A 22,394-nucleotide genomic window follows, 5' to 3' on the forward strand; every position below is an offset into this window, starting at 1 on the left:
AATATTCTGATGACCCTACCTTTAACGCTAACCCTAGCCATAACCTTAACCCTACCTCTAACCCTATCTGTAACACTAACCCTATCGCTAACCCCAACCTTACTATCATAAGCCTACCCCTAACCGTAACTCCAACCCTTACCCTAACCCAAACCCTACCCCTACCCATAACCCTAACCCTACCGTTAACCCTATCTGTAACCATAACCCTAACCCCAACAATATTATGATGACCCTACCTTTAACCCTAACCCTACCCATAACCCTAACCCTATCCCTAACCCTCACCCTACCCCTAACCCTACCCCTTACCGTATCTGTAACCCTAACCCTAACCCCAACCCTATCCATAACCCTAACCCCAACCCTAACCCTACCCATAACCCTAAACCTATCCCTAACCCTACCCCTAACCCTATCTGTAACCCTAACCCCAACCGTATCCATAACCCTAACCCTAACCCTACCCCTACCCATAACCCTAACCCTAACCCTATTTCTAACCCTAACTCTAACCGTATTTGTAACCCTAAGCGTATCGCTAACCCCAACCCTATTATGATAACCCTACCCCTAACCCTACCCATAACCCTACCCCTAACCTTACCCCTAACCGTATTTGTAACCCTAAGTGTATCGCTAACCCCAACCTTATTCTCATACCCCTAACCCTAACCCCAACCCTTATCCTAACCCAAATCCTACCCATAACCCTAACCCTATCCCTAACCCTACCCCTTACCCTATCTGTAACCCTAACCCTAACCCCAACAATATTATGATGACCCTACCTTTAACCCTAACCCCAACCCTAACCCCAACCCTATCCCTAACCCCAACCCTACTCATAACCCTAACCCTACCCCTAACTCTATCCATAACCTCAACCCTATTCTCGAAACCCTACCCCTAACCCTACCCCTAACCGTATTTGTAACCCTAAGTGTATCACTAACCCCAACCCTACCATCATAACCTTACCCCTAACCCTAACCCCAACCCTTACCCTAACCCAAACCCTACCCATAACCCTAACCCTAACAATATCTATAACCCTAACCCCAACAATATTATGATGACCCTACCTTTAACCCTAACCCCAATCCTATCCCTAACCCTAAAACCAACCCCTAACCCTCACCCCTAACCCTACCCCTACCCCTAACCCTATCTGTAACACGAACCATATCGCTAACCCCAACCCTACTATCATAACCCTACCCCTAACTCTAACCCCAACCCTGACCCTAACCCTATCCATAATCTCAACCCTATTCTCATAGCCCTAACCCTAACCCCAACTCTAACCCTACCCATAACCCTAACCCTACCCCTAACCCTATATGAAACCTGACACTAACCCTGTTATCATAACCCTACCCCTAACCCTAAGCCTATCCATAAACTCAACCCTATTCTCCTACCCCTAACCCCAATCCTAACCCTAACCCTACCCCTACCACTAACCCTAACCCAAACTCTAACCCTAACCCTCACCCTAACCCTAACCCTAGCCCTCACCCTAACCCTCACCCTAACCCTCACCCTCACACTAACCCTCACCCTAACCCTCACCCTAACCCTCACCCTAACCCTAACCCTTACCCTAACCCTCACCCTAACCCTAACCCCTAACCCTTAACCCCTAACCCTAAACCCTAACCCTAACCCCTAACCCTAAACCCTAACCCTAAACCCTAACCCCAAACCCTAACCCTAACCCTAAACCCTAACCCTAACCCCTAACCCTAACCCGAAACCCTAACCCTAAACCCTGACCCCTAACCCTAACACTTTTGTACATACCCATATGTTTTGTATACGTCTCGAAACTGGCCACATGAAACTCCTTTGTAACAACGAAACAGATATACTTGAGTCGCCATACTTCTACGTAAATGACCACAAGCAGACACTCCTCCTTTCGTATAAATTTGGTACCCATTGGGTTCGCAGTTCAACAGTTATAGCCGATTAGAGTCTTCCACATTAGTTGTGTACAAACTTTATACTTTGAAAAACTGGCGCTAAGGCCCTATGCATTAATACATATACCCTATGCCTTTACTCTACACCCAGCCTAAAGGGAACACCCTACAGGATATAAAGTGGCACCATTCGAAAGAGTATCTCAAGGCAAACAACTTTCTCTCAGAGTCAATCCTCGTATCTCGTACAACACCAAAGTTATGACGTCACTTCCGGTCAATTTTTTTTTAAATAAAGAAAAACATAAGAAATTTTTTGGTCCCAAAAGATAGCCCGTGGCTTGATTCGGATGCAAAATATATCCTGGATCGCGAGTCTTTTTCAGTGATTTTTCAAGGGGTCACCAAAAAAATCAGTGCCCTAGGGGAAAAGGCCATAACTCTCTTACCCTTTGATCTATGACCTTTAAACGTAAATGCAAGGTAGATGAAGAGATGCACTACGTTTCCAGAAAGTTTGAAGGTCAAACGTCAAGGGAGTCAAAAGTTATTCAGGGTCACCGAAGGGGACACCCCTTCTAACCCTAACCCTACCCCTTTTGGGTTCAAGCCATTTCTGCCTCTTCTGCAGCGTGGGGAAATATTCCCGGGTCCACATTCTCCAAATACATCAGCAGAGTACTGTGCTTGTTTCCATCTTCTCTGAACACTTTCATATGCTCTCCAGTCGCTGTGTAGTAACACAGCCGGCCACGAAGGCCTTGACGAAAGGTTAGGTCTTGACCTGTATTCACAATGAAACCACATAAATAGTAGTCAACCTTGTCTTTCTTTCATTGTGCACTCGCATGATCACAACCCAAACTCTGGACCAACTCTTGCTGTAACAAAGTAATGTACATATAAATAAAAGCAGTATAATACCAGTACAAAAACAATTTATGCCTCTGAGTACGGTCATTTTTTAGAGTCTGGTCCAACCCTACCTTAAAAGCTCCAAATATCTCCAAAAATATAAAATACTAAATTATTAACTGGGTATTTCACTTCAACTAAATCAACTAAATTTTGTTTAGTCGTGTACACGTAGGTTTAACGGGGTTACAAGATACACTGCTTTCTTAATTGTCTCTGCAGTAGAGGTGAATTTAATCTTTCTTTTTTTTTGTTAGTCCACGTACGTAGCAATATAGGAAGTGAGTGTGTACCCCTGTGTAAAGAGGCATGCAGCTCTATGACCAGACATGCTTAAGGTCTTTTTTCAGTAAGTACATGTAGGTCAGCAGCCAAGGAGTGCACATATGCATATGTACTGCTCTGAAAGATGTGTAGGACCTGCAGTGGACGTGGTTATTGAAGTTTGATTGTAATTGATTTGTGCCTTTTCTTGCATACTGTGTTTAGTTTGATTTGGTTTTCTGGTTTTTTTGGGGGGTCGTTATTTTCTTAGTAGGCCTACATGGTTCTTTTTTTTATGCTTCTATTTATTAAGAGTGTTTTACTAAAAGGTTAAGGTTTACTGGGTCTGACAAAAAATTGAATTTCCAGGTCTCAAGTTTACGGTCTGAGGTATTTTCACTAATTTGGGGTTTTTTTGCCTGTCTTTGACTTGTCATTTTTGTTACTTTTTTGTCGGTTAAAAAGTTACTTAATAGATTGCAGGTTTTTTTTCTAGATTGGTTCTTGGTTGTTGAATAAAATATTTTTTTCTTTTGACTTTTTTTTTATATCGAACACTTTTTCTGTCCTGTCTAATTTTTTTGAGAAAGACCTCGCGCTTTGTCCTCTAGTTGATCCCTAGTTGAGTAGTCGTAGTGCAAGCGATTTCCCCCCAGAGTTGTCTTCTTCTAGTGTTCCATTTTTCTAGGTTACATCTCGTTTAAATTAATGGTGTAATTAATGTGCTGTTTGTAATCATGTGTATCATTCCTAATCGGGGTCCCTCCCGACAAGCACTACTGCACTGCTTAAGGACTTTTAAAGAACTCCATTTACATGTACACAGCTGTTGTGCACATGTCGTTTCACGTGATCCGACAGAGGGGGTTTCCCCGATTCCTTACTACACGTCGACGTTGCACATTCCACGCGTAGCATGGCACCTTCACGTGTCATCTGGATGACGCGCACGAACACGACACAGTTTTCAGTCCTGAAACATCGAGTCAGGTTCGGGAGTGTTCTTATTGTACCTGCAAAATAGGAGAGGGAAATTATGACGTTTGAAGAAGAATTTGATGTGAGCTTCAAGGCATCAAGAAATTGCACAAAGTGAGTATTTCAACATGGTTTCAATTATCTAATTTTACAGTGTCAACCGACGTATTTTTAGGACAAGTATAGGGCCTAATGTACATGTACAATGTTAGCGCGTGATTGCATCATGGTTGAGCAATGAATTGTGTGATCCCGACGGCACGATGTAGGCTACTAGACTGTACATGTATCAGGTGCAGGGACTATCGTGCATGGTCTGTTAGCATGTTATGTTTTAATTCCTCCATAGTTAGCGAGGTGTAGTCAGTCCATTAGCCGGGTGTCGATCACTTCATGAAGGCTTTGAGGTCACTTGACCCGTTTCCAGTCCACTTTGCCCCAAGTCATCCACTTTGCCCATGTCGTTTCGCCCCATCTGCAATTCTCCCGATCCCCACTTCACCCCAGCCGTGCTTGAACGTGTTGGAAAATTCTGGCATGAACAAGGTGTTTTAATAAAACTAGAATTGGAATAATGAAAGAAATTATCATTCATTAAACTTTTCACCAAAGTTTGTCCAAAGTCTTCTATGGATCCCCCATAGTTCTAGTCAACGTCTTCTCTCCTAATTTAATCCTTTTGTTTGAGCACAGTTTGAGCCACTATGCCTTCTTTTGTGAACAAACTTGACTTTCAGAGAGAGACATAAAAAAATGCACATTTTTCCTTTTCGTTTTCCTTCAGCAATTATATTCACTTGATATACAGTAGTCAAGAATCACAGCAACCCTGAGGCTTTGATAATCCTACATTGGTTAAAGTACATGTATAGGCATGTGCAATTACAATTTCAGCAGAAATCTTCAATCCTTATGGTGACAAGGAGTTCACTGCATTTAGGCCTATTGCCTTGCGGTGTGACATGACTTGATCCGTTTTGATATGGTAGGATGAGAATGTTTATTGTAACAATTTGCTTGGCAAATTACATGTACAGTGTACCTACATTTGAACCTTTACTTAGATTGGTTGGGCACATAAACTGTTGATGTTGCACCCTTTCCCAGTGGTGAAAACTAAATCCACAAACGTTAAAGTTTACATTGGGGTAAAATTTAAATGGGGCAATGTGGTTGGGGGCAAAGTGGCAATGAGGCTAAAGTGATCAGCCATGTCAGCACGTTCACGAGATGTTTCTCAACTATCAGTATTTCTCTTTTTCATCTGTAACTACAAATGAAAAAAGGCTTGTGGCTGATGTGAGATCAATGTCATAAAAGATGTTGTTTCAGACAGTCTTCAACATTGTCAATTCCACCATGGAACTCCATGATCCCACATACAGTAGGACCTTTTTTTCATCATTTTCACAAATCACCCTATACTAATCATTGTGGAACGACCCTCTCGAGTGAAAATTTATAAAAAGATCATCTCTATGCTACTTGTCATTGGTTTTACTGTACATCCCCTTTGGCCTCGTGTTTACATTTGTGAAAATGATAAAAACAAAAATGGATTGGCCTCAACCATTTAAACTACCATAACTATACCAATATGCCTACGTAATAAATTTTCTAATTTTAGCATACCTTTTGGATAAACTTTTTACCACTCCTCTGTGCTTGGCTTACAAATTTAAAGTGGCAACAATTATACACATTGAGTATATATCTAAGTGACCTTGCTCTTCAGATGTATTTAGTTGGATGAATAGTGAAAGAAACGCATTGATTGTTGCCCATTGTTTGTGCAGTTAGTGACTCATCACCTCATTCCCAGGCTAGGTTCATTCTTTGCTGATTGTACTCTTAGATTATACATGTAGATGTCAATAGTTCTACTCTCATACGTGTAAATGCCAAAGGCCCATTTGTCTACATGACAATCTTCTATTGGAGACATGGGATAAACTAAAAAAATGAAAATTTTGTTAAGGGAGTTATTATTGTAAATGTGATTTGTTGGCACGGTAGTGCTCTGATGTCTCCTGTATTTGTGGGATCTGCCTGCAAATTTGTATTTTCAAGTAATTAAGTTAAATGTGTTATACATGTTGGTATGTGTAGAGTCCATCAGTTACAGTAAACCAGAAAATAACAAGCAGAATTATCGTTGAAACGTATACCTGGTTTAAAGATGTTGATGAGACTGAACTCCCTGTGAAATTATTCTTTCTAAGTTATTCTTTCTATTGAAGACAACAGTGAAAGACAGCCATTTCCAATGATTGTGTCTAATGACACACACGAAAAAAGAATCACTAGAATTGCTTGCGAGCATTGACATGACACACGTGTGAATGTTATTACGGCATCCTTCGGCACCCTTCTTTAGATTTTGATGAATTTTGTTGCCTCAGGGGAACATATGAAATGCATTCAAATGACAGATGATGGACTGAACCCTTAACCCTAAAAGAGGCGAGGGGTGGAATCCACATTGAATTTAATCAAGTCAATAATATTTTTCCATGTTACCACAGCAACATGATTTCAATGGATGCTAGAATGGCATTGCGGGAGCTCCTCCTGAGTGCAAAAGTTGAAGGACGCATCACTTATGGAGTCTACCCATCAGTCAGAAAGCTTGGCAGGTCAGAAATAATAATTTCAATAATCTTCAACTGTATAGCAAATGCAAAAATATATTGCTAAATTGGTACTGGTTTCTCCTTTGAAGAAAAAGCAATGCTTGCACAAGAACAGGCTTTTACTTGACCATGTCATAAGTTTTTCTTCTTTTTTGCAGTGAACCCAATAAAGTAATGCTCTGTATACACGCTGATAACAATGCTGATGAGGATGTTGCCCTTCACATCCATTTCACACTCATGGAGGCTTTCTGTCGGGAGCATCACATACGGCTGCTCAAGGTTTGTTGATGCCATAGGGTTCTGTTTGCATAGGGATGGATTGTCATAAATGAAGCATTCAGTCAACTTTGAAAGTTATGTAGGTTTTAGCTAAAAAGTTGAAGCATTTGACTAACATACATGTAGCATTATGTTGTTATCAAGGGCGTTTGTATAGTACATGTACATATAAATTGAAAAAGCAGGTGGAATTTGTTTACAGTGGTAGAATATGCAAAAGTGCTTACTTCGAACATTGCATGTGTGATGCAATGTATGCTGAAGGTTTTAATTGGAACATTGCAGAATGAATGAAAGAAATAGCCTACATGTACTTGAACAATTAAAAGATTATTCATTTACAAAAAAGGTGAAATAAGTAACAAATACACACTCTTCCAGGAAACCTGTGACTAACTCCTTTGACTGGGGGTTTTATACACCATATGTGCACAAAGCTAGTGGGGAAAAGAACTGCCAAAACAGTCCTTATGTAGAATGGCTTCAAATAATTTTTTCACGAAATATGTGAGAATGAAACTCTCTGGACTGTTGGAAGTATAAGTTACATGTACGCAGGTACTTTTCAATATTAAATGACTCAAGATTAATGAACAAGATTTTCAAATGGCCAAAAATTCAATCAACAGAAATAATGGGAAAAAGTGTTTGTCAAGGTTTTTTCAGAAACATGGTGAAAGAACAGCATTGTAGTATGGCACAACAGTTGTGACTATTTTTTTTCAATATACATGCAGGTTGATTGCAGTGAAAACCTGGCAAAACTTCTCCATAACAATGATGAAGTGAATCACGTTTCACTTGATACCTTGGATAATTGTCGTGCTCCTCATCCTCGCCATAGAAGCAATAGTGAAGATTTTGTCTGTCTTCTTGTAGATGTAAGTTGGTGTAGTTTGTTAATGTAATATATTTTGTAATGAAAATGCACTGCTGATAGCTTAGATTACAATGTTGGTATGGATGAGGGACCTGCTATTACCCATATTATCTACCATGTTACTCTGCACCTTTTACATTTCTTGAATTTCTGTCCCAGTTGAAAAGTAACTGGCCTACACATTGTTTGCCTTCATGGAAGCTCAATGGATTGTACCTTCCTGTACCATTCTAGGAAGCCTTTAACTGTTGACCTTGGAACGTAGCTCATCAGTGGGCCACAACAAGGCTGTGTGGCAGTTGATCAGCATTGAGCTATGGTACTATTATTGTGTATTGTACTTTACATGTACAGCTTGTGTGCACATACATGTACATGTACAAACACACCCCCACATACCCAGTGTAGTTTTCAGTGCTCCAGGATTACATGTAAATTATTCCCGGGGGAAACGTATTACATGTGCTTACATTTATGCCTACAAACCCAAAAACATACAGGTACCTCTTTGTGTCTTCACCACAGTCAAAAGTCAGTAACAGGTTTTTAGTCGAAAATTCATATTATTAAATGCAAGTGAGCTTTATCTGCCTCAGCTTTGTGATTTTGTTCAACTTATTCAAGTATAAAAACAGCAAATTTTCCTCACTTCAGGAACAAGTAATCATCTAAATGTACATGTACATGACAAAACATGTTTTTCCTACCTCCTTTGTTGGGATGGGGGTGATTGACTGGCTATTTAAAGAGGCAAATAAGAGAAACAAATAAGAAGGCAAGCCTTATTCAGTTTGTTTTGGATGAAGGTGTGTTTCAATTTCAATTTTTAAAATACCAATTAGAAATCAAATGTTATAGAACAAAGTCATAAAACACAGAGAATTTGATCCAACTAGGGAAAGAAATCATGAGTACATGAGTGGACTGTATAGATAAATATGGTATACATCATTCATTTAAAGAAATGCAAGATAAATGTGTCACTAGAGATACATCCACTTGGAGGGTATTTGGAGACAGTTGGATTCATCTACGTTTATTGAGAATCAAGCTGCTGTTTGTAATGTTGGATATTACTCTTTGAGCTCTTCTTGAATGTTTCATTGTATTTTCATTAATTTCAGATAAAGATTTTAAATTTTTAGCTCTTATTTCCAACCCTAAAAATAGCCGAAACCAAAATATGATATTCCAAACTTGTTGCTGAGAAATTTCATTTGAAATTTTGCAGAGGTTGTTAAAAACTATGATAGAAGGCCAAATTTTCCCCAAAGTTCTGCATTTATGGTTGATAAGAAAACTTTGTCCAGTACAAGAAAAATAGTAAGGTCTCCTCAGCATTTCCAAATACTCCCATTATTCCTTTGTCAAGACAAATAGGGGTGTGATCTTGCTAAAGTTTTGGTTCAGGACACCAGACATGATTTCCATCGAATGGTTATATCGGGTTACCCGAGGAATCAAATTAAAATTAATGAACAAAAAGATAATTTGGAGCTTGACATGATGTTTATAATGTATAAAAAAAATTCCTTGTTCATCTTTCAGTTTTGTGATACTCTTATGCCTTACAGTTTCCCAAGGAGATTGATGCTACTACAGGCTGCTTTCTTGAACATTATCATGTCATGGCCAAGGAAATGCCCTTTCCGCACATCTCTGTTGCATCTTGAGGGACAAATGTAAGAGTGTGGTACAACAAGCCCCCTCTGTTGACTGAAGAAAAAGTACAGTTGGACTGTGCCAGTTGCGGAAAAGTGTGCTATGTTAAACAGAGAAGATGCATGTGTACTTTGTTGGATAGCATCTGCCACTTTGTTCAAGGGAAGGCCATGTGTACTTGGGGAACACCCCTGAAGGAGAGTGGAGAACATTTGTGTCATCATAGCAACAGGAGAATAACACGTGGCAGAACAGAGGAAAAAATACAGACCTTTAAATGTATTAAAGCGCCATGAAAAATACAAAGTTGCACTGAGGAGTCCAAGACTGAGTGAAAAGCAACTCCACTAGCCACTAGGCTAATTCAGTTAATTTACTTGTTTAATTCAGGAGGTTGCAGCATCTGTTTCTGGATTTTGTTTTAAAAGTATCAAACAGGATTTATTGGAATCGAACTGTATTTCTCTTTGGAACACAGTTGTTTGACAACAAATTTAATGGTGATTTTGTTCATTCCTGGTGGATGCTGCAACAAATGTCATTGTTGAGGCACTTGGACATACAAATGTATACAGTATCAAATTCTGAGTTCAGACTTATCCAACAAATGTGATAAGTGATTCTTGTTGCTTATAAACTGTTTTTAGCATTGACCAGCAAAAAGAACATAACATGTACGTGCACGGTATCAGACCTTGTATAACTTTTAATCTAGAATGAATGCTTTCAGATCAGGATTTCTGTTTTGTTCGAATTCATTCATCCTTGTTTTAATTACGGGTGACTAAGATAGTATTCAGACGAATTAAAGTTCTCCAAACGCAGAGGTTACCTTATGCCTTGAAATTACATTGTAAGATCGATCAATTGTGGTTAGGTTTATGAAAGACCTGCATGTTTTAGAATAAAGTAAATACGTGTAATATAGCATATTTATCATATAGCAAAAATATTTATAACGTTTATGTAGTGTATTCAGCACAGGGGAAATATTCTAAAATTGACTGTCAATTCAAAATTTTCTGTCGTATGTTCCCCAAAGCAATCTGTTTGGAATTGGACTATAAAATTTCCATTGTTTGTGTTATAGAATAATTCCCTTCGTGCATCACTACACCGTGTATATTAGTCAATTGAAATAAATGCTTTATTCAATTTAAGTAGTTTGACACACAAGTTGTGTGAAAATGTTCAAATTTGAGGATTGAAGAAAGACGCAGTTAGGGTATCAGTCACCATGACAACAGTGCAGCTTATTGCTAAACAATGTACATTCATTGTCCTGGAGTAAACATTGAAAGAAACGAGTTGCAGTTTTCATCGAAACAGAGGAGAAATAGTAAAACTGATTCAACAAAATCTTCTCTTGGTCAAAGTGTCCAAATAGCTATTGTGATTAACTGACCATCGTGCAGTCAGGAAACAAGGAAACTGAATAGGAAAGATAGAGGTTTATGCTTAGAGCTAACAGTACAAAATTTACTTTTGGTTTGAGACAGGCACTTGTTTGACATACATGTACTGTATAAACACCGACATTGATAGGCTCATTACCCCCGTCTCCCTGAACTGTATTGTAAAATGTGCGTGATAAATTGTTTCCAAAATTCGTCCCCTTTTGGATTCTTGGTGGTTTGCATGTAATTTGATTAAACTTTGTAAAGAAATTTGGGATAGTGAGTTGCTTGATTCGTGAAAATACTTGAAGGGATTAGAGAACCTCAGATAAAAGAATCCCAAAATTAACCAAACAGTGGTGTTTGATTAACTGGACTTATACTGCAGCCCTTGCATTAAACGGCGCCCTGATGTCATGATACCTCTGTTAGTTTCATCAATGTCATACTTTTCCCAAATATTTCATTGAAGCACTGAAAATTAGAACAAGTATAGCCTGAAACGAGTTTCTTTCAGCATTTACTTGTTGGTTCTGCATCATAAAACAGTTGTATTAAATATGGCGGATAACGATGTTAGAATGACTCTGAATATCCTTCCACGTAACATTCATTCAGATTTCGTCTTTGACGTGATCTTTTCTTATAAATGGGGTATGACTGGCTTTCCTTAAATTGGAGCAAAATGGATGCAGTTCATTTGAGAAACATATGCCAACAGTTCCTGGTGTGCAGGGAATACTTTCCGTCATTCACCCTGAAACAGCTGGCCTTCCCATCTGTGCCTTTTGAACAGGAGAATAAATATAATATTTTTTCCTAAAAGGCTGTTTTTTTCTTTGACGGTGAGGGTAAGCGCAGATCCAGGGTGGATGACCCTCCCTCGAAAGAACCTGCTCTAAACACGGGAATTAATATGATTAATAATAATAATAGCGGAAGTATTAAGTGCACCAATGCCATATCACATAAAGTATGTAATGTAATGTTTCATCATCCTTTTCGCTTGTCCGCAAAAATAAGACATTGATATAAAAGTAATCCCTGGCCTGACCCCCCCCCCCTTTGGCAAATTCCTGGATACACTCCTGCAGGGTGGTTTTCGAGCCGGTGAATTCCGAATTTGCGTGACATCAACCTAGGCTGAAGATGCACGGTATACGGGTGCAAAATATAGAGAAGGCGTCTCTCTCCGCCGTCTCCGCGTTGAATCTTAATGGGGTTATTTAACTTATTTTGCCTTTCGTGCCCAACTGTCCCGCACAGGATTATTATTATAATGGAACAACCGGAATTGCAGGCTGAACACTGAATTTATTTGTGTAAACATGGGAATGGAATAATTACGCTTGTGCCGTTAACATCAAGCAATAAGTTATACATGTACTTTGCACATACTAACAAAAGGACGACCTTGATTGCTGGTTTGTATAGACCTTTCTCAGCATCTCTTTCAGAGTATTTTATATCTCTGACGATTTGATAGTGACAAAATCTAAACAGTGAGTTTAACTCAGTTTATTATCCGAAGTTGTTCTTAGTTTGCGCATGCCTACCTAGTACCTGGCCAGTATGTGAATAGCGCCCTCATTAATTTAGCATAAAGAAATGCAAGATGTCGGTAAGCAGTGCTAGTAGTGGTGCGTTCCCAACAGGAGAGATCCTTTGAAGGTTTCCTTGCATACGGTTTCTTGTTGAAAAGCAAAGGAGGATATGGATGTCTGCAATACTCAAGAATGAAGGAAGCAATTCAGAGGTAGCTGTATTAAAAGAGCCATCTACTCCTCCTGCCATGCGTGCATTACCACTCCACAAATTCTACAGCATGTGCATAGTCCATTATGACACCCGGTACTCGTCATGCCCGTAAACAGGGCCCGACGAATACTCCTCTGTCGCAACTCGTATCGGCATGGAGGAAGGACACAGGAGTTGTAACTCAGGCACTTCAAAGCGTCCAATGATGGTCGACGCCGAGTCTGACAAATAATAGAAAATATTCCAAAAATGCCATATTGCTGCCTGCATCTTAGCTGGAAAAGTGGGGCCAGTAATACCCTGGCAATACTTGTAGTTTTTTGCTTGCAATTAAATACAAGCTATCGATGTGACCAGGAAATAGAGAGAGAAAAATTCCTGATATTAGACCTACTTTTGCCATCATAAATAAACTTTTTAAATTTTGACACACTGTTTCATTATCCATGCAAAATTTGTAATTCTAGTCTCCTCCGTCCAATATACATCAGTGTCAAAGACTTGGAACAAATTTGGCTAAGACTGGCCAACAAAATGTTCACTACTTCTGGAAAGCTTAGTTCATTAGCAACAAAATGGGCTATTTCATCACAAGGTGTGATCTTGAAATTGCATAAAATACGCCTTTGTACAAATGCCATCATAAAAATGATTCAAACAAAACACAAAATCTTACAAACAGCTTGGCTATTTATTCCTAAAAGAAGTCCAGAAGAAAGCATTCGATAAGGGCAACAACTGCACATGAACACTTCGGGTATACAGCCTAATAAAAGCAACTGCGCACACTACATTTGATGATGTTGTCGGTTCATATCAAGCACCAACGATGGCATGAATATTCATCTTCCTCTACTGCAGTACACAACGTTTTAGGGATGCAGATTACCAACGAAAAATTGCGGCGACGATCATGGGGTACAAAGGGAGCTTATGGTTGCGAAACAGGTGGTGGGTAGCAGGCGTGCGCTGTGCTCTGGCTATGGACATACCAGGCATGCCAGAAAGTGGTAATCGGCCAGATGTTATAGCCCGGGCAGTTCAAACTCCTTCTGTGTCCTTCCTCCATGCTCATATGTATACAGGGCCCTGTCCCGATTCATAGGGATTACTTTCGAAAAGTTTATCTGGGATATCCAGGGGCATAACTAAACATCTGCTTGATTTTATGAGCTGAAATTGCACCGATATGTTCATTACTTACAGTGTTGTAAGCTTTCTGCTTGTTGCTAATTGTAGAAAACTCGCCTTTTCCTCATTTGGAGGAAAAAATGTTGCCTTTTTTTGCCGTTTTCCCACTCTGTATGAATTTTGGCCTGACTTGTACATTACACAGACTCCTTTGTATGGTTAAGTAATTTACAGAAATAAACTGATAGATACAAATGATCATTCTTCAAAATAGTATTACTGATGATCTGAGGGGAACTTGATAAAAGTGTGAAAATTGGTCACTACACGGAAAAAGTCAAAAATGGGTCCCAATGAAAAAAAAAACTGAATTTCGAAGAAAAAGGATTTCTACTTAGAAGTAAACCTAGAAATAAACTTTTTTATTTGTAAGAGTTACTACATGTAGTACTTGCCTAGTCTTTCGTGTGGCATCAAAGTAGTTTGAAGGTAAACCCGCTAAATTTGCAAAAATTAGATACGTTATGGAAAAAAAACAATTCTTTTTCATAAGGCAAAGTAAAAAAAATGTTTCTCGTCCCTGCCTGCTTCCTTTTTGGAGGCCGCCTGGATTTTTTATATTATTTTTTTATTTTTGAAAAATGCAGTAAAAAAACCGAAAAAAAGTCTACAAATTCATCGGAAACTATACAGCATAGACTAAGGGTGTTTTGAAAGGAATTGGTTAGGCTTGGTCTTGGGTTTCTCTGGTTCCAGACAGAGCCTCACATGCAGTTTGGAATAGTTAGAATCAGCAAAGCTGAGGACTAAGCCTCATCCACTCATTTTGAAAATGCACTGAGGTCAGGCACGAGCACATGTTTAACCACTTAACGCTGGATTTTCTTACTCGGAAAAGCTGCTGGGGACGGTTTAGTTTATCCATACATGTACATTCTTTGACCTAGGAATTGTGCCTCGACCCAACCAAGTCATTATTAGTCAACCGCTGAAATGAAATAAAGAATTCTTAAATGAGGATACTCATTCTCCGTGGAACTAATAAGAAAAATTATGCGTGTTTACAAGTCATCCAGCTTCAAGTGGTTACAGAATTTGCTCGTACCGCTGTAGTGTGGTTCCAGATCCCATTTTCATTGATGCATTCAGACTTAAAAATTGGAGGGGAGGGGGCAGGAAACAGTCTAGTGTGGCCGATGTTTTTTGTCACTCATACATACATGCATGCTCATCATAAAGCCTAAATCTTGTTTTGTTTTATCAAAGTGCAAGTCAACAAACTTTTGTCACACGGTGATTGATACATTGCAAGCGACGAGTCCAAAATGTAAAGTCTTTGTAGTAGAAAAAATATAGATTTGTAAAAGTGAACCGACAAAATATATCGACTAGAAAATTACCTCAAATATTTGAAATCAATCTTCATATGTTTATGGAGAAACAAACACATTTTTATTTAAAGCCTGGTAAGTACACTTGAAGGTTTTGACAGTTAACATTTGGTGCTTGATTTTTATCTGTAAAAATCAAAAACAAATCTTGAATTTTGGCAGTTAAAGCAAATGCTTATTTTCCACTTCTTTGATTCATTCCCAGAGGTCTTTCTTTTGCAGAAGCTATTGAATATCACCATGTGATAAATTCTTGGCAATTTATTCACACAGTAAGTCTTTAAAGGCAAATGGCAGTATAAATCCCTCACATGGGTCACCACCATAGGCAGTGTGTCATCTGCTAAAATAATTTGGCAAAAATGATCGTAGGACATAAGGCTACTTGAAATCGTCCTGAAGGCTCAGCACAAAAAATGTTACTACTATATTCTTATACTTTGGTTAGAGATTCTTTAGTGCCTGTATTGATGTTAGCGACTAACAATCCTTATATCATCTTGCACAAATATTGCCTGGCCTAGCACGGAGGAATGATAAAGGAAAGTTTTGCCAGAAAGCAATTAGATGTGCGATACTTAACACAGAAGGCAGAACCTACGGAAGTACAGTGGAGAAGAGCCATGCAACTATTTTGTTTTTCAAATTGCTGTCTCAGAGCAGCAATTATAATTCCAGACCCGACTCACCCAATTACCAAAGCCACACAACAATTTGGAAAAACAAAAAACTTAAGTAGGAATCATGCCCCTCATTGGTTTTTACTTTCGAAATCTGCCAGGTACATGTAGGCAAATCATTGATTTTGTTTAGAATTTGCATAAGTTGATTTAAAGCATATCTAAAAGATTGACCAAATCATTATTTTCTTGCTTAAGTCAGAAAGGCTTCAGAAGGTTAAAAAGCAGAAATTTATGAAGTGGTTTGTTCAGTCAGTTTTGGAATAAATGGAAATCAGGCCAACACTGTAGGTGAATGTCAATTTCTTTCATAAGAATGCTTGTTTTATGAATTTTGAAATTGTTCTTTTTTAACATACATGTACAATGTACCTGTTTCAGATACAAGGAATGCTCTGGTGTGCAACATGCATTTCTTGGATTCTGACACACTCCAGACTTTCCCGGGAAGAGAGAGTTACTTTGACCAGGAGCAATACCTCAGATCTTTCAATGGTTTGAGGAAGCAGATGAGACATCTCCAAGATTTGGTATTGGAAACAGAATTTCCAAGAAATCTGAGTAAGTACATGCAGACAATTTAAAAGTGTTGTTACTTTTTTTTTACTTCTTTACATCAAAGTTGTGTTACAATGCACTTTCTAATGGATGTTTGATGTAAGCGAAACATGATGATTTTGCATCAAGAAATTTTTGAAGAATCTAAAGTATCTTCACATATAACTCCGATGGTTTGCTCTATACATATACCTGTTATGGTTTAAAACCTGTGGCATAGTTGGGTCAGTATTACGGGATAATAAAACATCAGATGGTTTCAAAACACTTTCCTGCTTTCCTATGGTTGCCTCCCATTGTTGGACTCTATCCCTTGACATGACATTCACCAACCTCATAATTGTCATGGGACAGGCATGGGCAGTATTTAATGGAACTGAAACATCACACAACACCAGCATCGCTGCATTCTGCATCTCATAACAGAAATGCACATAGTCCACACACCAATGACCATGTATATGTACTTGTACTGTACATTGTACAGACATTTTAGTGCTGTGTGCAAGAGGTACATGCACAAACCACAGATATGGTAAGATAGGTGTTTCACAATACTTTAAATATTTGAAAAAATTCAACACTGATTGTACGTAAACGGGAAATATAGGAACAAGGCCTTGATGATGGACCAGGCTTTCATTCCCAAACCAGTTTTCAATGATCATTTATAAGTGCTCTTTCGCACTTTCATTCCACTAATCTCAAACTTCCTACAAAAGTTTAAAACATTTCCTCTACTTGTCATTTGTTAGCAGGTCCCAGGATAGTGATTACATGTATGTGGAGAGTATGACATCAAGGAATCCCTCCCAATCTTTGTTTGAGCCATCACAGGGATATTCATGCAACAAGAAGAATGTTAAGAAACTTGATGTAACACTTTGGCAGCAGGACCATGATTACTCAGAGCGTAACTATGAAGGTTTTACACATCAAGAAAAATTAGTGGCAGCAACACACTATATAAAGAAACTACAACAACAGGTTCACGATCTACAATCACAGAGATTCTGTCTGGACAGATTCTCCACAGATCCGGATCTCATATCATTCTACACAGGATTTAAGGACTATAAAATTCTGCGTGCTACATTTATTGCTTTACAGCCGACCGCAGAGCGGATGATATGCTGCTCTTTGAATTATTGCAATAGTAACTTTCTACCTGCGAATCATCAATCTTTCTGTCATGGGAGTTTGGCTTTAATTGACCAGTTCTTTCTATTCCTGGTGAAGTTAAAACAAGATCCTAGTGACCAAGATTTGGCATATCGATTTGGAGTAAGTGTGTCGTGTGTAGAACAGGTTATACTTGCTTGGGCAAATTACCTGTATGCTGTCCTAGGAGCAATGCCAATTTGGTCATCAAGAGCTCAAGTCAATGACACTCTGCCAACTGTCTTTAAAACATTGTTCCATAAGACCCGGGTTATATTACACTCAGTGGTGCTAAGAGTGGAAGCTGGTCCAGGACAGAAGCCACATTCTGTAAAAAATGCAAACTGCAATGAAATCACAAGCTGTAAAGGCTTGCTGGGGATCTCACCTGTGGGTGGAGTTTCTTTCGTTAGCACTTTGTTTGCAACTCCCATATCTAATAAAGAACTAACTGTAAGGTCTCTAATCTCACGTGTACTGGATCCTGGAGACCAAGTAGTAGTGGATGAACACTTTCCTATTGAGAAAGAACTGCAAGAGGTCGGAGCTTATCTTATGATTATTCCTTCCCGTCTGAAAAGGAAGAATTTAAACACCCTGTACTCAGAACAGAAACAATGCATTGAAAAACTACGAAGTCATGTTCGATGTGCCATAGAACGTGCCAATGAATATCGGATCCTTGACAATATAATACCGCTTAACATAGCCAGCCAACTGTGGACAATTTGTTGCCTTCTTACAAACTTTAAGGGGCCCTTACGATAAACACAAATGTGTAAATTAAGACAAAAATGTGAATAAGACCAACACTGTCAGTTACATATTTCAACCCAAATATGTTTACGCATAAAAAAGGGTTTGGGCAGTTACTACTGTTCATGAACAATATTCTGGAGGATGGCAAAACAAAACGATTAGTATCCTGTGTTGTCGGTCATAAGTTGATATGGACGTTAGATTAGGCATGCAGTATAATTTTGAGTCACTAATGTTTATGGAATGTAATAATTAGCTTCGTTATTAGGATAAATTTGTTTATGTAAAAGATTTAAAACGTTTGATTTGAAGCCGACCACATTCTTTAAACAATTACTTTTTTCAACATTGATTGCACTTGGTATCTCGACATGAAGATTATCGTTTTAACAAAATGCTGACATAAAATTGAATACAGTTGGTAACAATTTCGATTATGTTGCTTTGATTTGCTCTTCTTTACTTTTCTAGTCCCTTATGTGACCGCCAATGTCTATTTGGTTGCCACTAAAGCACTCTTTGGCAGTTTACGGCGCCACTGCTGTAATCACGTGCAGTATATTCTATGGTACCGCAATGTCCAGCAGAACCGGCTATTTTCTCGTCGAACTATTATGTGTCATTCTACATTTTATTATCTCGGGCAGGGTCGGAGTGCCACATAAGTTGGTGCCACCTGCCTTATTTAGGGCTCACGACTTATTACCTCCCCTGCACATAAAAAAGGTATTTACACCACCTGTCTTGCCGACAGCAACATTTTAAAATACTTTCCAATAACGATTCTTACTCAGTAAAAATGTAATTCCACTCCAATTGTAAAAATAATAAGCATTTATAGAGCGCTGTATTAAGAACTCAGAGCTTTACAAACGAAAGTAATAAATAAATTAAACAATTGACATACAAAAATAAAATGAAGTTGAAACAGATAGTACACTAAATGTGTTTGAATGCCCTCAGTTCGGGAACAAGAACGTTTTGAAGACAGGGGGCTGACGCCGCTTCCCTGATGTCACACAGCAGCTGGTTCCATAGTTCTGGAGCAACAACAAAGTAAGAATTATCTCCAGCTTTTCTGGTGGAGCGTGGGACAACTAGCCAAGTGACATCAGACGAAGACTGGATCGAGTCTACAACCTTCTTCCGGGGGACCAGTATTGTACAGGTTGAGATGTTCAGATGAATAGCTGGGTGCCTCTCCATGAATAGACTTCTAAACGTAAAGAAGGATTTTGAACTTAATTCTTTCTCGCACTGTGAACCAATGGAGAGATCGAAGTAACTGAACTGAGCTGTTTTCTCAGCCACATGCGAACACGACGCGCCGCTTTATTTTGCAGACGCTGGAGATCAACTTCCCGGGCACCATACATCAACGAGTTGGCGTTGTGAATGAGAGAAAGAACTAAAGCCCGGACACTATGAAGATAAGACTCCCGCGTCAGAAATCGGCGAATACGCCGCAGATTATGGATATGAAAGGTCACACTCTTGCAAATGGAATTAATATGACTGGTCATGGACAGCGATGAATCAAACAAAACACCAAGGTTTCTAACACTAGCGGATGGATTAATGGCCATGTCCCTAGTTTTAAGCTGAAGAGCAGGTAGGGAGTTCAGGTTCCTAGTGGAGGCAATAATTCAGAATCCAGTCTTATCCTGATTCTTCTGGTTAACCTATTGCGCATCATCCACGTATTGATCTTCATAATGCACACGGAGAGGTTAGTGAGGGCTCTATCACAGCCACCAAGAACCTTGGGGTTAAATTCTACATAAAGTTGAGTGTCATTAGCATAAACATGAAAACTTATATTGTGGCCTCTGATTATATCACCAACTGGGTGAGTGTACATAATGAAACATTGTGGTCCGATGACAGAGCCTCGTGGCACTGAAAATGTTAAGACATGTTCAACTGACTGAGCATGCCTAACAGACACTCTCGTACGCTGATTATTGAGGTATGATTTAAACCATGCCTTGACTGTTCCTGAAATTCCAAACAATCTTTCAAGCCTGTCAACGAGGATTTGATGGTCAACTGCATCAAAGGCTGCAGACATGACGAGTAAGAACAAAAAGACAGCGTTCTTACGGTCAAGAGACTGGAGAATGTCACTTTTTACCTCGAGCAAGGCCGTCTCTGTACTGTGATGTGTTTTGTAAGCAGATTGGAATTTCTCCCCAAGATTTTTGACGTGTGTAATCACCTGACCTGCTACAGCCTTCTCGACTATCTTCACGATACATTTAATATTAGAGACCGGGCGATAACTCTGAAGAGCATTGGGATCAAGAGTAGGTTTCTTAAGTACAGGGGCGATTACAGACTCTTTGAGGGTATCTGGGAAAACCCCAGATACTAACGAAGCATTGACAATTTTCGAAATGATAGGCAACACACTGGGCAGACCTTCTTTGATACTTTGAACTGTGTCCAGTGAGCAAATTTGCTTAGAAGTTGCTTTATAAGTTGTTCAACCTCTGACTGAGAGAGAGGAGCAAACTCTAACATTATTTTACCTGGATCTAATTGACCGTCATATTGACAATGTTCAGTGACGGTTAGTGGTAAGGCGGTTTCAGAGGTAATTTTCGCCCTGATTCGCTCGACTTTGTCAACAAAAAATGACAGAAAATTATTAGCAAGTTCAATGTCAGAGTCACAAACTGGAAGTGTTCTGGTAGAAGTGTTCAAGAGACCGTTGATTGTGGAAAACGTGTCCTTTGGATTTGCCTCCGAAAGTATTCTTGAAAAGTAGGCAGTCTTGACGTCCTCAGTCAGCTTGCACACCCTGTCCTTCTCGGTAACCAATACATTGAAGTCAGCATCCGATCGACTTATGCGCCACTTGCGTTCCAGCCGTCTACGGGCTCGCCTAGCTTCATGGATGTCGTTGTTGCACCACAGTAGCCGAGATTTCGCGACACGAACCCTAGTGGTGACTGGACATTTGTCATCAAGCACGGCTTTGGTGATGGATTCATATACCTTAGCAAGTAAGCTTGGGTCTTCATCAAGTGCAGTCCCGGGAAGGCGCTCGTCAAGATGATTTCTAAATAGATTTGGATCCATCTTTCCATATTCTCGAGATGTTTTGATGACCGTCATGGGAGAGGGTTTCTGCACTCAATGATATAATGATCAGAGAGCAGATGTGGGTGAATGCATAATGCCTGAACAATGTCATCATCTGCACGGGAAATAATTAAATCTAGAGTATGTCCATAATATGGGTGGGTCCAGTGGTATGCTGACAGAAACCAAGGGCATCAACAATCGACATGAAACGCCTGACATCCGGTTTTTCAGGTGCATCAATATGCAGATTAAAATCACCAAGTACGACCAACTGGTGAGGAACTATAGAAAGTTCATCAAGAAACAGCTCGAATTCATCTAGAAATTCCGAGGTCTTAAGGCTGTTGTTTGATGATGGCGGATGGCGATATACGGCAACAAACTGGAGCGATTTTGACTTATTCTTGACACATACATGTTCGAAGTTACGAGTTTCGAAGACAGACGGAATAATGTGAAGATTGGGGGTGTCTTAAATAGGACACCAATGCCACCACCATAATTAATATCCTTCCGAGGAACAGTCAGAAACTCATAGCCAGGAGGAGTACATTCGCCGATTACCACCGCATTACCTCCTGTAAACCAGGTTTCTGTTACGAATATGGCGTCAGCACCATTTTCAATTACTCATTAAACAAAAATATGAGTTTTATTCCGGAGCGAGCGGGCATTCCAGACATGCACGTTGCGAAAAAAATGCGGTTTAGCCTTCGATACTGGGACGAGGTTTTTGAGGTTTCTCCCATGGTTTTGCCATTAATGATAATAGATTAGGCTGAATCTGATGTCTAGTGCTGGGTCTAGGTCTTTATTCCTCTGGAAGGAAATACGCAGAATCGCGCATTATGATAGACGTAGCTGTAGCTGGGGAAGCCGGTTTCGGACACAGCCTAAGGCGTTCAGTAAGTTAGAGCATTTGCCAGT

General features: G+C 39.5%; 1 protein-coding gene and 1 long non-coding RNA gene across 3 annotated transcripts; both read left to right on the forward strand.

Annotated features, from left to right (window-relative positions):
• Positions 1-3,984: 3,984 nt before the first annotated feature.
• Positions 3,985-11,361, forward strand: LOC110985835 (growth arrest and DNA damage-inducible protein GADD45 beta-like). 2 transcript variants are annotated; one of them, XR_015427406.1, is made up of 6 exons: positions 3,985-4,199; positions 6,611-6,721; positions 6,877-7,000; positions 7,738-7,881; positions 8,115-8,199; positions 9,455-11,361. XR_015427406.1 is itself a non-coding variant. In XM_022247214.2 (5 exons), the coding sequence occupies exons 1-5, from the start codon at positions 4,144-4,146 to the stop codon at positions 9,551-9,553; spliced, it is 534 nt and encodes a 177-aa protein (XP_022102906.1). In that variant the 5' UTR covers positions 3,992-4,143; the 3' UTR covers positions 9,554-11,361. The 2 variants fall into 2 exon arrangements, 1 of the variants encoding a protein (XP_022102906.1); XM_022247214.2 differs by lacking the exon at positions 8,115-8,199 and having other exon boundaries at positions 3,992-4,199.
• Positions 11,362-12,524: 1,163 nt separating this feature from the next.
• Positions 12,525-18,814, forward strand: LOC110985813 (uncharacterized). Its single transcript, XR_015427362.1, has 3 exons — positions 12,525-12,695; positions 16,281-16,460; positions 17,213-18,814. It is a non-coding gene; the product is annotated as an uncharacterized LOC110985813 (long non-coding RNA).
• The last annotated feature ends 3,580 nt before the right edge of the window (positions 18,815-22,394 follow it).

The sequence above is a fragment of the Acanthaster planci genome, linkage group LG12 (genome assembly GCF_054643075.1).
Source record: "Acanthaster planci isolate LZ-2023a linkage group LG12, COTS_SCS, whole genome shotgun sequence".
Taxonomy (NCBI): domain Eukaryota; kingdom Metazoa; phylum Echinodermata; class Asteroidea; order Valvatida; family Acanthasteridae; genus Acanthaster; species Acanthaster planci.

Excerpts from the sequence above, each read along its gene's own strand:
- LOC110985835 (XM_022247214.2), top strand. The coding sequence starts at position 4,144 with ATGACGTTTGAAGAAGAATTTGATGTGAGCTTCAAGGCATCAAGAAAT. Across the intron at positions 7,001-7,737 it reads ATCACATACGGCTGCTCAAG|GTTGATTGCAGTGAAAACCT; the intron begins GTTTGTTGATGC and ends ATATACATGCAG. Across the intron at positions 7,882-9,454 it reads TTGTCTGTCTTCTTGTAGAT|TTTCCCAAGGAGATTGATGC; the intron begins GTAAGTTGGTGT and ends TATGCCTTACAG.